A 16246-nucleotide genomic window follows, 5' to 3' on the forward strand; every position below is an offset into this window, starting at 1 on the left:
CTCTGCAAGCCTCGCCTTCGAACCCTGGCGGCCCGGCCTCCCCACCTCCGCGGCTCGCTCCACGGGGGCCCTGCTCGGGGAACGATGGCCTGACCGCCGCGGGGGCGCTCGGGTGCGGGGCAGAGCCCCAGGCCCCTGCCGGGCGGGGCCGCGTGGGGGCGGCGGCACGGGGCGCGGCGCTGGGGGCGCCGGGGGCGGGGCTCAGCGGCGGGGCCTAGGCCCCGCCCCCCAGGGCGGCCACGCCCACCCGGGTCCCGCCTCGGCGCAGGCGCGGCGCTCCGGCTGCCGCGTTTGAAAGCATGGCGCCGGGTCCGCGGTTGGTTTTGTGTGAGGAGACGGTGCGGGAGCGCAGTGGCTTCGGTCCCCACCGCGACCTGGGTGCGCGGCCGGCCGGCTGGCGGGCGAACGAACGTGCGGGCGGGTGGGCTTACCCGAGGCGGCCTGAGTCCCGAAGCGCGGCCACTTCCCGCCCCAAACGGTCCCAGGCCGCAGGCCGCAGACCAGGCCAGGCCGGGGGCGGGGGTGGGGGTGGGGGTGGGGGGTTAGCAGGAGGGGGGATGCGGGGAGGGACTGGAGGGGGGTGGGGAGAGCAGCTCCGGGAAGGTACGGGGGGGAGGGGGAGGGGGCCTAGAGACCACCACCATGCAGACCTTCTTCTAGAACAAGGATGAAGTCATGGATAGATAGCCTCCTGGCTTTTGCAATGGCTAGCCAGCCAGCAATACATGAAAACCACCATATAAATGGATGGGTGTGTGCGGCTTTCGCGAAGCTGCAGTTTCGTTCTTAGAAGAGGTATTAAATTACCTCTGTAAGTGATAGTAGGACCTCTCACCGTTTGCAGAGTTAGCGGATCTAGCTACTTTGTACAAACTTGGTATCTTTTCACTTGGTAGTTCTTAATGACTTAATGAGCCTAGAGTCAGCCTTCTTGCTGAGATGGCAGCTGCACTGTTGCTATGGAGGGTGGACAGAAGTTAGGGTCAACTCCTAGGCCCGTTTCCTTAGCATTTGGCTGAAGCAGGGTTGTCACAATGGGGCCTCTCTGCCTGGCTCTGCTGGCCTCTTGACCACAGGAAGTGACTTGGCTGTGTCTTTGGTATTTATGGGGTGCAGCTCTTTGGGCACTTAGTTTGGGATGCATGGGAAATGTATCTATGCTTCCCAAAATACACCCAGGAAGAGTCATTTTGAGTCCTGAGGTCCACTTTCAGAGTCATCCCATGCTCCACTAGTACATATTTGTCCAGGCTGTCTGGGTGTATTAGGAAGAATGTATCTGTATGTCTTTTCAGGAGTTAAAAGTCCTCAGACTACACTTTTCTTCTCTTTTATTAAGTTTGATTTTTGTTTCATACAGGGTTTTGCTATGTAGTCCAGGCTGGCCTTGAACTCATCCCTCATTCCTCAGCTTCCCAGGTGCCTAGATTACAAGCACGTGTTACCATAACTAGTCTCAAATCACATTTTAAACTCAATCAAAACTTATTTTTCAATGTTAGTTTTTCTGGGAAAGTGGTTGGCACATTCAGGCCCACTCTATCTTTTATTATAGAAACTTATTTCTGTGGTAGCATTTGGAACAACTGAGTGTGGAGCCTTCCTTGAGGACGCTGACATACACAATGAGCATTTCATGTCCCAGAAATAAGTGGCTTCTGGTTCCAGGTTGTGACCTCCTCCCAAAGACAGTGAGGCTGCACCTGACTGCAAGAAGAGAAACAGGTCACTGGGGTGTTCCTTGGAAGTAGAGGTGATTGGAGGAAAAAGCAGCCATTGGGAAAAATTAGAGCTATTTTGGAGAAAACATAAACTAAAACTTTAAGTGAGTTGTTATTTTTCTAAGTGCCTGTTTTTTTTTAGATTATGCGGTAGGTACATCTCATTATAAAAGTATTCAATGACACTTAAAGAATGGAAAGACCAGATTTTGCATGGTGGCATTCACCCATAAACTCAGCACTTGGGATGGCTTAAGCAGAAGGAAAGGTCAAGCATTCAAAGTCTGGACTGTGTAGTGAGACCCTGCCTCAAATAACAAGCAATAAGAAGAGCTGTTCAGGACCACTGGGATATGTACGGAGACCACTGCAGTGATACTTTTGCAGTGGGGGGCCAGGCATGGGGCGAGAGATGTCAGTGGATGGGAAACTACTATGCAGAAATAGGATGGGTCAAAGATTCTAGTGGAAAAAAAATAGGTCTCAGACTCAGGGATGATGACCAGACATCACCTGGAGAGGGTATAGGGAAAAGGGCCTGGATACTGTGGTGGTAAGACATTGAAGGCAACAATTCTTGCTGAACTGAGTTGACAGGGCTCTTTGTTAGCACTGGGAATTGCATAAATGGGTCTTAGTATCTACTGTATTTCTGGAGACTTCTTGTAATTTTTTTAAATTAAAAGGTTGAAATCTTACAATTTTCTATTCTTAGCTGAGCTTCAGTCGTTATCTGTTCCTGGAACCTACCAAGAGAAGATAACTCACTTAGGGAATTCTCTGATGCATTTGACAGGTCTGAAATCCTTAGACCTCTCAAGAAACTCATTGGTTAGTCTTGAGGTGAGTTTGTCAATGTGAGTAGAAAATAAGTTAATGGTAAAACAAAACAAAACAAAACCTGGTTCCAGGGGTCACAACCTATAAACTGTATACTTACAAGGATTCTAAGTGTTGTTACAGTATTTATTGTCAACTAGATTTTAGACATCACAGTATGTCTCTGAACAACCAGAATAAAAAGTCATAGCTTTCTGGGGTTTTTTTTTGTTGGTAGTGGAGCTTGAACTCTGGGCATGGGTGCTGTCCCTGAGCTCTTCAGATGGTTTCTGAAGAAGATAGATTATTTTTAAAGGGAATGAAACAATATCCCAAGCCCTTGAGTGTACATGCCACCCTTCCCATTCCCTTTTCAGCTTTCTTTCCTTCTTTATATCCACTTATGGCCTGATTTTTTCCTCCTGCCCTAAGTAGCAATGGATGAGTTCAGGGCTTGTTGCAGCCTGGCCAGTGAGCTGGCGCCTAGACATGAAGAGGGAACAAGGCACTGAGATGGGCTCGGGGCATGGCTCAAGTGGTAGAGCACCTGCCTAGCAACCGCAAGGCCCTGAGTTTAAGTTGAAGTACCACCAGAAAATGAATACAAAAGAAAATTCACCAAGTAACCAGTAGAGGTTTCCTGGGTAAGCCCTGCTTGTGGGAGTGTTTCACAGAGGTTTCAGTGAGAGATTCTAGCCTGGGTAGAAATAAAAGATGCCACTACCTCATGTCTTCAGAACTAGCTCAGCCATGTTCTGAGCTAGCTCCCAAGCATCGATCTCTTAAGGAGTAAGATGGAGCAGTATTTTGACCCTGTCAGATTGTGTGCAGTGAAATTGTTTAAAACACATATCTTGGTGCATACTGGGCACTTAGGAGAAAGTAGTCATGTTTAAAGTACCATTGAGACCAGCACTCTATATTCAGAATATGTTCTTATCTATGACTTTCATATGAGAAACAAAGTCACAGATGAGAACATGTTCCATTTATACACTTCTGATGCTAGCATGTTACAAGTGTATGTAGGTGGTTGGTCAGCCACTACTGATGGTTTATTTGGCGGTGTGAACTGATCCACATCTTTTCTGATTAACAGGGCATTCAGTACCTGATCTCTCTAGAGAGCCTCAATCTCTATTACAACTGTATTTCCTCGCTAGCAGAGGTATTCCGGCTCCACTCCTTAACTGAACTCCAGGAGGTGGACTTCCGGCTGAATCCTGTCGTGAAAAATGAGTCTGACTACCGCCTGTTTGTTGTGCATATGCTCCCCAAGCTCCGGCAGCTGGGTAGGCTCTGCTGTAGGGTGGGTCATGCTGTTGTTTCCTTTTGGAGAGAGCCTGGATTTTTTTTTTTTTTAATTGATGGCTCAAGTCCCTTCAGAGACACAGCTCAGGGTCTTCATCCTCAAAGTCGGTCTTGTGGAAGAGCCACCCGAAGGGCATCAGGGGCCTGCCAAGAAGAATTAGGAGTTTACAAGGGTGTCCCTTAGTTAATATCTGTAAACTTCCAGGATAGTGCCAGTCAGGATAAGAGATTCATAAATATTCCTTGATGTTTCTGTTATTGAAACCAGACTTCCTCCTCATATTGTTTATTCTGAATCCAGAACATTATCAGAAGTAAAAGAATCAAGCTGGGTACCAGTGATCACACCTGTAATCCTATCTACTCCAGAAGCTCATATCTAAAGACCACAATTGGAAGCAAGCCCATGCAGAAAACCCATAAGACTCTTAACTCCAATTAGCTACCAAATAAGCCAGAAGTGGAGCTGTGGCTCAAGTGGTAGAGTGCTAGTCTTGAGCACAAAAAGCTTAGGGACCGCATCTAGGCCCTGAGTTCAAGCCCCAGATCAAGCACAGAAAATAAATAAATAATCTACAGAAGGCAGAACACTTTTTACTCACAGCAAATGTCCTAAGTGTGATGTCTACAGACATGGGTGTCATTCATTTTCCTTTGGAAAATGTCAGTTTGAAATCTAGAACAGCAATAAGGGCTGGTGTGGCTTGAGTATATTAAAATGTGGCTCCTGTCAGTATACAGTCATAGTCTGGGCAGACAGCCTTGGCTTCAAATCTGATGTCACCATAGCAGACATCACCTGTCAGCCTTCCTACTAGCAATCTGGCCTGCCCTGCCCCAGGAGGTAGGCATGGTCAACCAGTCGTATCCTCTATTGAGAAAGTGGGCCACAGGATTTTTGTTGCAGTGAGAGACTGCTGGTACCAGTCCAGATCATCTGGGCTATCAAGTCATCAAAGGCTAGCCATTCTCTCAGCAGCAGCTATGTGATGGGCTTCTGGGGGCATGGTGTATTGTTAGACCACATGTGCTAGGGGCAAGTAGGCTGGGTACAGAGAACACTAGTTCAAACTCGGCTTGGAATTTCCATGTTCAATTTGAAGATGCTTAGAATAAGTGCTTTCTTTCTGGTTTTTAATTTAAATGTTATACCAAGTAACATAAACAAATGAGTTTGGATCTTTTAAATAGTGTGTTTGAGCATCTTTCCCATTGCCATAAAAGTTTTAGGTTTCCGAATCTTAGGATGTTTATATAGAGAAAAAAATGGACTTACCACATGTCCAAAGAATTTCCAGACACAATAAAGGAACAATATGAAAATTAGTTCTGAGGATGGGATGGTCTTAGGAGCTATGGGAGGAAATAGTGGTGCCAACGAGGATGCTGTCATCAAGAGAAGGTGTGGAGTAAGGGACTGGAGCCAGCCCTAGTCCCTACCCCAGGGGAGTATATCAGCTGTGTCCCCAGTGCAGAGAAGGTGCCTGCCACTCCATGTATGTGACTTTAGCAAGAAGGTCAGAGGTAGAGATGGAGCTCCAAGGGTGGAGAAAGCGGGATTAGGAAAGCAGGAGAGATGAGTGCTGTTTCTCCTGGGACTGATATCAGTGCAGAAGGAAGAGAACTCTGACCTGACACATCACATGAGTCAAAATGCTTGGTTTTCTGCTTTGACAATTGCAATATTACTTATTTTTATCATTTCTTACTATTGCTACATTTATCAATGCGTGTCATAGGAGGAGTGTTCTTTAGGAGGTAGGACCTTTAGCACAACTTTAATTCTCTAAGAAATCATGTGACAAGTTTCAAGGTTATACCTCATCCTTGTTATGTGTATAAAGAGGCCTTGAGAGCTCTTGATAGAGTCTTTTCTGGGCACCAGTGGGACTTACATGTCTTGTGATCCAGCCTTGAGGACTTCAGGATGCACACCCTAAGGGCACACGCAAAATCCAGCCCATCTTGTTGTCCACACAATTTTAATTTTTTCCGGTCCTGGATCTTGAATTCTGGACCTGGGCACTGTCCCTATGCCTTTTTGCTCAAGGCTAGTTAGTGTTCTACTATTTGAGCCACAGCTCCATTTCCAGCTTTTTGAGGTTAATTGGAGATAACAGTCTCATAGACTTGCCTGCCATGGCTGCCTTCAAACCATAGTCCTCAGATCTCAGCCTCCTAAGTAGCTAGGATCACAGGCATGAGTCACCAGTGCCCAGCCATACAGAGTTGTTAGTGTGCCGTGTTACAGGTCTGACCTAGCATCTCCTGTACACGTTTGAGAAGCGTATGCACATGCATGCATCAGACAAGTGCGCTGCTTTCCCCACAGTCGGCAGCCTTTGCCCACCACACCTTCTGAGTAGTAAGTTTTATCAGAGTAGGCTTGACCTCCTGGCATTGCTAGAAAGTTAGTGTGGCCCCTATAGCCCAGCAGTCCTAGAACAGGTTTGCAGTTAACGAGAGGAAGACATGATTGGGTGAGCCTTGGTGGACTGAAGCCTTTCTGCATTGAGCTTCAAGGGAAGGGCCTATGAGGAGAGTGGCTGTGACTCACCTCTACTGTTCACAGTTCTCTGGGATTATCTCCCTAGATGACCGTCCAGTGAGAGAGAGTGAACGGAAGGCTTCACAGTTGCATTTTGCACCAGAGGACTTACCCCACTCAAAGGAAAGCTTTTCAGCTACTTTGACAATTGGAAGGTATGAAAACATCATTATGACTCAGATTTTTTCATAGTTACCTTTTGACCACTTTCTTTGCTTATCTGTAAAAAGCAAAGTTTTACCATGCGATTTCAGCAATTCAGTTATATCTTCAGGTTCCACTCTAATTCTGGCTCTTAGGCTGTTTCTGCCACTTCTGCAGTGACTTCCCCCACAGAAGTCCTGTACTCCTCATCGTTCTCCATGAGGGAGCTCTTGAGTTTCCCTGATTATGTTCTACACAGAACTATCTGAGTGCCCAGGGCCTTTGGTGGCTGTATTCTTAATGCAGATGAGAATCATCTGTCTCTCATAGCTGCGAGGCTGAGTTGTCACAATTAGAACTAAGGACCAATCTCCAACCATCCAACCATCCAGAAGTGACCATGGACCGTAGTGCCTGCATCATGCTCAGATTTCAGGTATGGCAGCCAGACCCAGACCTAGGCCACAGAACCCTCTCAGTTGTGTGATCAACCCCTTCAGGTACAGCAGGTGCCATACATGTGAACTACCCCTTCTGGCCTTCATAGACTATACATTGGGGATATATTTTGAAGAACAGCCTCTTAAGCCTTGTTGGAAGGGAGGACCTTTTGAATGTATTCATCTTTGTACAGAGGACAGCTGTCACATTGTAGCACCTCATTTCAGTGATGGAAATAGTTTCTCTTAGTATAAAAATAGACACTAGGAACATGGTAGGCTTTGGTTGTTTTTGTTTTTTCAACATGGTATTGGTTTAACTTTTTTCATTTATGAGGCTTAAACTCAGGGCCTGGCTACTGTCCCTGAGCTCCTTTTGCTCAAAGCTAGCACTCTACCACTTTGAACCATAGAGTCCACTTCTAATTGTTGTTGTTTTTTTGGGGGGGAGGGGTTCTTGGTTTTTTTGCCAGTCCTGGGCCTTGAACTCAGGGCTTGAGCACTGTCCCTAGCTTCTTTTTGCTCAAGGCTAGCACCCTGCCACTTCTGGCCCTTTTCTATATATGTGGTGCTGAGGAATTGAACTCAGGGCTTCATGTATATGAGGCAAGCACGCTTACCACTAGGCCTATTTCCAGCCCTCACTTCTAGTTTTTGAGTGGTTAATTGGAGTTATGACTCTCATGGGGACTTTTTTGTCCAGGCTGGCTTTGAACCATGATCCTCAGACCTCAGCCTTATGAGTAGCTAGAACTATAGGTGAGAGCCAGTGGTGCCTGGCTTTAACTTTTTTTTCTTTCTTTCTTTTTTTTTTTTTTTTTTTTTTTTTTTTTTAGTATTGGGACTTAGACTCAGAAGCCTCATATTTGCTTGATTTTCTTGCTCACAGCTGGCACTCTATCATTTGAGCCACATCCTCAGCATGTTTTTTTTTTTTTTCTCAGTAATTGGAGAAAAATATTGTGGACTTTTCTGCCCAGGTTGGCTTTGAGCTGTGATTTCCAGATCTCTACCTCCTAAGTAGCTAGGATTATAGGCATAGGCCCGTCATGTCCTGCTATTTTCACATCCTTCATCACATATACTTAAAGAGCAGGTTGAATTTTAACCTGCAAGAGAATTGTGGAGAGAAGAATGTGTATTTCTAAGCCAGTCTTAATGCTGAGGTCTCAGGACCTCACTGTGGTGGCTAGTTGTCTTGACTGAGACCCTTCCCTAGGTTCCTTCTCCCTTCTCCACAGCTTCACTAAGCTTATCCTGGGAGACATGTGGATGTCCCCTGCAGGCTACTGGCACTGACTCATTTTATTTCCATTGCAGACCACACCACTCCAGAGCCCGGTGCACTGATGCTTTGGCCAAGAAGTGTCTGGTCATGGATGAAGATGATGAAGCCGTCCTGAACCTCATTGCTGAGTGTGAGTGGGACCTGAGCAATCCCCCTGGGAGCACAAGCACCAGCCAGAAGGAACTTGAGGCTGACCTGCAGCGTCCCCAAGGTATGCTGATCAGCATGGGGAGTGAGTCAGGCCAGCCCTAGCTTCTCCTCACACAGTTGTGCTGTTTAAAGTACTAAGTACTAAGGGCAGGGTCTCCATGATGTCACTGTACTGGGAATGCTAAGAGTATAGACTGTGGGTTTGCAAAAGGAGAAGTTAGGGCAACTAAGTTGAGTACAGTAATACTGCATAGCTGTTTAAGTTGTAGACATGAAAGTCAGGTGTCCCTACCTGGTGGAACTGGTGTCTGCATTGGCGCAGAGACTTAGAGTCACTTGGCTCTTACAAGTACTGATCTCAGGCTGCATATTTAGACCTTTAGAACCCTCTAGGGATGTTAGGGACTTTTCATGCTTTACCTAGAGGCCCTTCCTATGTTTTCTTGTTCTGTGGTAAGTCTGACAGCATTTCATAAAAACAAGATGTTGAGGGCTCAGTTTGGGCTGAAATTCCAGATTTGCGTGGTCACTTGAGGAACATTCTCCCAACACTGTCCCCAGTCCCATTTGTCCTAACTCCTCTTGTGAATATATGTGTGTCATAGCATTTATAGTTTCCATTTGTGTTTTTGTGAAGACTAATAGTGTGGAACTGTTGGCCATTTGTGTCTCTTCTTCAGTGACACTCGAGCCTCACTGCTGCCTACTCTGTTGTTAAGTGAGCTCACTTCTCTTTTTGGCAATGAGTTATACATTGCAGTGCTTTATGGGTTTGAAATCCAGATTCTTGCTCAGATAGACACACTTTGAATTTTATCCCATTTCATGATTTGCTTTTCATTTTCCTAATAATGCTTCAGAGAACTGATGTTTTAACTTCAGTGATGTCTAATTTGTCTTTTTTTTTCTAAAATGGTTTGGTGGGGTATGTGTAGTGTGTATTGTTGGGAGGTCTTCATCTATGCTGTTTAAGAGGATTCTCCCCCTTTTTTTTTTTTTTACATCTGCACTGTGGTTTAAGTGCCTATAAGCACATTACACTGGATAAGCAAATGCTTTATACATTGTGAGATCCCTGAGTGAGCCAGCGCTGTGTGTGGTGTGAGATCCCTGAGTGAGCCAGCACTGTGTGTGGTGTGAGATCCCTGAGTGAGCCAGCGCTGTGTGTGGTGTGAGATCCCTGAGTGAGCCAGCGCTGTGTGTGGTGTGAGATCCCTGAGTGAGCCAGCACTGTGTGTGGTGCGAGATCCCTGGGTGAGCCAGTGCTGTGTGTGGTGTGAGATCCCTGAGTGAGCGGTGCTGTGTGTGGTGTGAGATCCCTGGGTGAGCCAGCACTGTGTGTGGTGTGAGATCCCTGGGTGAGCCAGTGCTGTGTGTGGTGTGAGATCCCTGAGTGAGCGGTGCTGTGTGTGGTGTGAGATCCCTGGGTGAGCCAGCACTTTGTGTGGTGTGAGATCCCTGGGTGAGCCAGTGCTGTGTGTGGTGTGAGATCCCTGGGTGAGCCAGTGCTGTGTGTGGTGTGAGATCCCTGGGTGAGCCAGTGCTGTGTGTGGTGTGAGATCCCTGGGTGAGCCAGTGCTGTGTGTGGTGTGAGATCCCTGGTTGAGCCAGTGCTGTGTGTGGTGTGAGATCCCTGAGTGAGCCAGCACTGTGTGTGGTGTGAGATCCCTGAGTGAGCCAGCGCTGTGTGTGGTGTGAGATCCCTGAGTGAGCCAGCGCTGTGTGTGGTGTGAGATCCCTGAGTGAGCCAGCACTGTGTGTGGTGTGAGATCCCTGGGTGAGCCAGCGCTGTGTGTGGTGTGAGATCCCTGGGTGAGCCAGTGCTGTGTGTGGTGTGAGATCCCTGAGTGAGCGGTGCTGTGTGTGGTGTGAGATCCCTGGGTGAGCCAGCACTGTGTGTGGTGTGAGATCCCTGGGTGAGCCAGTGCTGTGTGTGGTGTGAGATCCCTGAGTGAGCCAGCGCTGTGTGTGGTGTGAGATCCCTGGGTGAGCCAGCACTGTGTGTGGTGTGAGATCCCTGAGTGAGCCAGCGTGGTGTGTGGTGTGAGATCCCTGAGTGAGCCAGCGTGGTGTGTGGTGTGAGATCCCTGGGTGAGCCAGCACTGTGTGTGGTGTGAGATCCCTGGGTGAGCCAGTGCTGTGTGTGGTGTGAGATCCCTGAGTGAGCGGTGCTGTGTGTGGTGTGAGATCCCTGGGTGAGCCAGCACTTTGTGTGGTGTGAGATCCCTGGGTGAGCCAGTGCTGTGTGTGGTGTGAGATCCCTGGGTGAGCCAGTGCTGTGTGTGGTGTGAGATCCCTGGGTGAGCCAGTGCTGTGTGTGGTGTGAGATCCCTGGTTGAGCCAGTGCTGTGTGTGGTGTGAGATCCCTGAGTGAGCGGTGCTGTGTGTGGTGTGAGATCCCTGGTTGAGCCAGCGCTGTGTGTGGTGTGAGGTCCCTGGGTGAGCCAGTGCTGTGTGTGGTGTGAGATCCCTGGTTGAGCCAGCGCTGTGTGTGGTGTGAGATCCCTGGTTGAGCCAGTGCTGTGTGTGGTGTGAGATCCCTGGGTGAGCCAGCGCTGTGTGTGGTGTGAGATCCCTGGGTGAGCCAGTGCTGTGTGTGGTGTGAGATCCCTGGGTGAGCCAGTGCTGTGTGTGGTGTGAAACTACTGGCTTAAAGAGCAAAGCTCCCCTCTACCCAGTTATTCTGGTGCCATTTGTCACAACCTAATTGTGTAATTACCTTGACGTTTGTTCAGAGTCAGTTGACCATGTCTGTTTCTCATTTTTCATTGTGCCTTTCTTTATATACTGCCACCCTGTCTTCGTTACTATCTCTTTTGTGTGATGAATTGAGTTGAGTCCTGTGACATCAGCTCTATCCTTTGCCCAGTGTAGAAGCATCTGGAATTCAGTTGAGTGTTGTCTGCTGTACTATTTACTCACTCAGGCTTCTTTTCTTACTTAATTGATTTCAGGAAAGGATGCTTAATAAATGTCATATACTATCACAAAATTAAAGTGTTACTTTTTAATGAAACAAATGTAAAATGTTTTTAATAAAATACAGAGTCCAGACATGTGTTCAGTCCTCCATCCATCCAGCATCAGTGTGGGGACTCGGTGAGGAGGGGCCATGAGAAGAAGAAAGGGAGCTTCAGAGGGTGTTGCCCAGGACAGCCACCACAAGATGAGTACTGTGGGGAGCTCCCCCCACAGCATGGACATGGGCTGCACATCTGCTTCATCCCACGCCCAGGTGACCACTCAGCTCTCCTGGGCCTTGCTGGACCCTTAAACATGTTTCAGCATTTGATATTACTTTGTGATATCTCTCCTGTTTTTCTGTTTTTCTTTGCATTTATTTACAGAATTCTCTAAAATGTTGTAGGAAAAAAATTACATTGAAATTTACCACCTACCATATTTTAAGAAAGTATGCTTAACAGTAGCTGACTACTATCACAAACAAACTTAAATTTCTAGTTTGCAAATACTTACGTACTTTTCCTTTGCAAACCATTCTTCCCCTGTCTCTTTGTCTTCTCTGCTTCCTCTCTCATATGCACACTTTTTCTTCTAAGTTCTTAGGCCCAGGTCCTAACAGTGCTAGTTGTTTGTTTTTTCTTTTTTTTGTGGTTCCTCACATTTTAAGTTTGTGATAGTACTATATGACATGTAGCTTGGGATGACAGGCCCGTGCCACTGTACCCAGCTATAGATTGGAAGGAATCTTGTGAGCTTTTCTGCCTGGGCTGGTCTTGAACTATGGTGCTCCCATTCTTAGCCTCACAAGGAGCTCAGATTACATGCATAAGCACTAGTTTAGCACCAGCACCCAGCTTAGAAGCTGTGTTTTTAATATGAGAAGTCATTACCTTAAATTATAAGTTAATGAGATTATTATGTACATCTGTGAGGTATAAATATGTAAAAATCTCCAGTATAAGGCTGGACATAATGGTTCATGCCTGTAATCCCAGCTACTCGGGAGGTAGAGATGGGATGATTGTGGCTCTAGGTCAGCCCATCTCAACAACAACAACAAAAAAAGTGATTTACCCCTGTAATCAGTCCCAGGTATGTGGGAGACATAAATAGGAGTATTGTACTCCAGGTCACCTCAGGCAAAAAGTGTGAGACCCTACCTTAAAAGCAACTGAAAGAAAAAGGTATAGTTCAAGTGGTAGAGCACCTGCCTAGCTGGTAGAAGGTCTTGAGTTTAAATGCTGCTACCACCAAAAACTAAATTTAAAAATATCCTCTCATTTGAACAAACAGGTTGCTCAGGCCATGTCTGTGGGTCCTTTAGAATCAGGGCAGTCATGTGGTGATCGAGTGAGTTCCTCTCATCAGAAGCAGGGCAGTCATGTGGTAGCTGGCCACATGAGTTCCTTACAGAGCAGGCATGGTGAAACTGTTCTGAGTTTTGGACTGTGGTTAAGGCCAGGGTCATTCCCCTGCTCAGTGCCATATCTGCTCTAACTTTTACCCTGTGTTCTGTACTTCCTATAGTGTGTTACTAGCAGACCCATAGAGAGTACACTTTGATTGGCCATTCCAACTCGGAGGTGCTGATCTTGGGTAGTGTGCTCTGTTGAAGCATTGTCTCAGCAGGAGCCTTATAGAAGTTTTTCTGTCTGTTTCATCCAGGCTCTGAGTTTTACCATATTTGCTCCTTTGTGCTTTGCCTCCTCCATTCTCTGCCTCTATGTGCATATGCATGTGCCTGTCTTCATCGACCCACACTTATGCATTCACTTTTTCAAAATCAGAGTCCTGGCCACTGGGCTCCAAAGCAGAACCGTCACGTGGTGGTATTATAATTTGTGCTCTCTGCATTACAGATTCCATGGATGGAGAGGACTCTGCCTCATCTTCTCAGATGCCAAGTTTGTCATCACAGAAAGTGCTAAGTCCTCTGCCTGTTTGTGAAAAATACAGGAAGCGCAGGATGCCTGGTGGAAGGTTCCAGGTGCTCTCAGATCGAGAGTGTCTGAACAGCCTGGACAGGCCTGATGGGCCCACCAGCTTGGAGGAAAGTCTCAGCAGACAGGACAGCTCAGAAGTCCGGGTGGCCTTTTCCCACTCTGAGGCTATAGCAACTGAAGAGCAGACATCTCATGGTCCTAGTGATGCCAGAGTGGTGAGCTGGGGAGCAGAGGGTCAGCAACTTGTGACCTGCCTCATTCCCATGGAGTGGGCATTTGAGTGTAGTGAGGGTTAGATCTCTTGTAATACCACATCTTGCGTTTTTAGTCCCAAATGTGACCAAACTGAAATTCTTTTGCAAGCTGACTCTTGTGCTTTTGCCTGTGCTCCATGCTGCTCCCTGCAGTCTTTAAGTGTGTTCTATACATTTGTCTTCAAAGTTGGAGTCAATCATTGTGGTCAGCTGTGGTTACCAGTTGTGACCCCATTGTGAGAGAACCCTAGAAGTGAATTAATTTCCCAAAAGACTTAGGACTTGAGAGTCCTACTACCTTCGGGGACCTAGAGGCCCCATGGACAGCCAACTCCATTGCCTTAAGAGTGGTCACCATCCTAACAGAGTGTTTTGAGATGTGATGTGACTCAGAATTGCAGGGCAAGGGTGGACAGTGGAGGGGTAGGGGCACCCCCTGGCTATTGTGGTCCTCTGGTAAGTCACTGTTGGGTTTCCAGACTGTTCTAGAGAAAGTGACTAAAGAGATGTTAGCTCTCAAGGATGCTCTGCAGATCATGGATTGGAGTTCTTTTTTCACATGTGATCTTAATACTGTGTCCTCTGTCTGTCTCCCTTCTGGATTGAGGGAGAGGAGGAACTCGGGAGGTGGGGCACTATGCTGTCCCGTTGTCTTCCTGAAGTCTCAGGGATGCTGAAGCTGGCTTCACAGGTGCTGTTGCTCCCTTTCTGCAGACCCTCTGTGGGAAAGCATGCCTCTGGGGCCCACACTAGCATTTCTGCCATAAGCAGAAAACCAGTCTCATGCTTATATCCCTTCACAGCTGTCTCCCAGACCACGCTCAGCAGCTATGCCTGCACGGAGGGCTGCCCTGGAGACAGCACTCTTAGGGTCACTGCTTGATCTAGTGGACAGATGCTGGAGTGGCAGTGGATCCCTGCAGAGCAACGAGACGTTCCTCGGTAAGTCTGGGCTGCCTCTACTGGCAGGTACTGCCTGCCTGCAGGGTTAAGGGTCATCTGTGTGTGTGACCCTCCCAGGCTCTGGAGAGTTCGTGAATTGTCTCAGCACTGGACACTTGTCCTCATCCAGGCCTCCTCACAGTAGCTGGAGGACTGTGGCTGGTGCTCAGAGTACTGTCTAGCGGTGGGCATTAATTTTTCTGTCTTCATGTGGTGATCTGGAGTCTTCTTGAGTTTCTTAGAGGTCTGTGGTAACAGGACAGTTGTAGAGAGAGCTTGGGTCTCTTTACTTTCATATACTGGGGACCCTTTTAGGAGCACTCTGATCCCAAGCAGTGGTCTTCCTTCCGAGCCTGGACTGTGGGTTAGGGTCCTCTTTTTGAGTGCCAGGCTTGCTAGTCAGCAGACATGGAGGAGGGTTGAGCCACTGTATCATTGAGCTGCCTCATTGGTGTCTGCAGGACAAAATGTCATTCGGGGGGAGGGGGCGGCAGGTGGAGGGGAAGAAGTGAATAAAAGCCATTTTCCATTCTCCACCATGAGAAGACTATGTAGAAAGGCAGAGGTGACCTCAAGATGCTGTCTTTTTGTGTCTGCATGCCCTTAGTGTTCTCAGGGCACCTGGGAGCACATGTTTTATTTACAGTCCGTCCTATTGCGAAGGCTCTTAACAATATTTCATTTTTACTTCTAGCCCAGGCAAAGCACATTCTGTCATCTGTTCCAGAGTTTGCAGCAGCTCAGGACAGTGTATCACTTGGGTCTGAAGGAATAAGCTATCTGGCCCTTGAAAATAAGTCACTGCAAAGCCGCCTTGCCGAGCAGCAGCAGCAGTGCACCACGATGATGAGTGAAGTGACAGCAGAACTCAGCAAGGCACGAAAAGAGATGGTAAGCTATACTCTTGTGCCATTTCCAGTTCTTCATGGGATGTGTGGACAGTGTAACAAGGGTGGTCCTTTGTGCCACACTGCCTCGTAGCCACCTCTATAGCCATGTCTTCCATCTAGCTCCTCCAGGGCCATGAAGCCCTCTCCTGTCAGGACTGACCCAGTGTTCTGCTGGCTGTGTTATATGCCCAGTCTCTATGGAAATGGTGAGCTGGTTATGGCAGTATCTCTAGCCATTGGCCTACTGGCTACTGTCTCTTTTGTGGAGAGATGAGAGAGGAAGAGAGGAACCAGCTTTAGGCAAAGTCTTATGTCTCCACTATCTCTTAGTGCAGGCTCCCCAATCCCAGTGAGTGAGGTTCTAGTTACCTGGGTGGTCTTAGGGTTCCTGCCCCTATCTTGCACCCAGTTTGAATCTGCAAGACTCTTTTGTACCACCAGATGGCACACAAGGGCAGACAGAGCCCACACTTAGACTTGGCAACCAAACTGTCCCTTATGAGGTTGTGTTGTGTTGAAAGTATTGGGATATTCTTCCTTCTGAGTCCACACTAAGGGTTGAATGACAAGTGGACAGACCCACCAGGGCAGTAGTGAACCTGTGGTTAGTTCTGTGGCCATACCTCCCCTTACCCCACAGTGTGCACTGAGTTAGCACACCATCCCAGTCTCTGCAATGAACCCAGCACAACTGGGCTGTTGAGGGACTGTGACCTCATCTAAGGGCCTGGTGGGTTGGGATGGATCCTCTTCCAGCTCCCTCTCAGCAGGCTTAGGCTCATGTGGGCCTCTGCAGAGAAAACAGAGACAAAAGTGTTAGACTTTGTCCCTT

At 47.7% G+C, this 16246-nt stretch overlaps 1 protein-coding gene across 2 annotated transcripts in view; it reads left to right on the forward strand.

The window, feature by feature from the left end:
* The first annotated feature begins 299 nt into the window (after window positions 1-299).
* The window catches only part of Cep72 (centrosomal protein 72), a 23979-nt gene continuing 8032 nt past the window's right edge, over window positions 300-16246 (forward strand). The window contains exons 1-9 of one of the 2 annotated variants that reach the window (XM_048368341.1): window positions 300-378; window positions 2437-2564; window positions 3640-3832; window positions 6446-6554; window positions 8304-8482; window positions 11468-11656; window positions 13245-13543; window positions 14386-14524; window positions 15219-15415. In XM_048368341.1, coding sequence (XP_048224298.1) covers window positions 300-378; window positions 2437-2564; window positions 3640-3832; window positions 6446-6554; window positions 8304-8482; window positions 11468-11656; window positions 13245-13543; window positions 14386-14524; window positions 15219-15415 — 1512 coding nt within the window. The remainder of the gene's footprint in view (window positions 379-2436; window positions 2565-3639; window positions 3833-6445; window positions 6555-8303; window positions 8483-11467; window positions 11657-13244; window positions 13544-14385; window positions 14525-15218; window positions 15416-16246) is intronic. The other variant, XM_048368342.1, reaches the window with a different exon arrangement.

This window comes from Perognathus longimembris, chromosome 19 (assembly GCF_023159225.1).
Source record: "Perognathus longimembris pacificus isolate PPM17 chromosome 19, ASM2315922v1, whole genome shotgun sequence".
In the NCBI taxonomy this organism is placed as follows: Eukaryota; Metazoa; Chordata; class Mammalia; order Rodentia; family Heteromyidae; genus Perognathus; species Perognathus longimembris.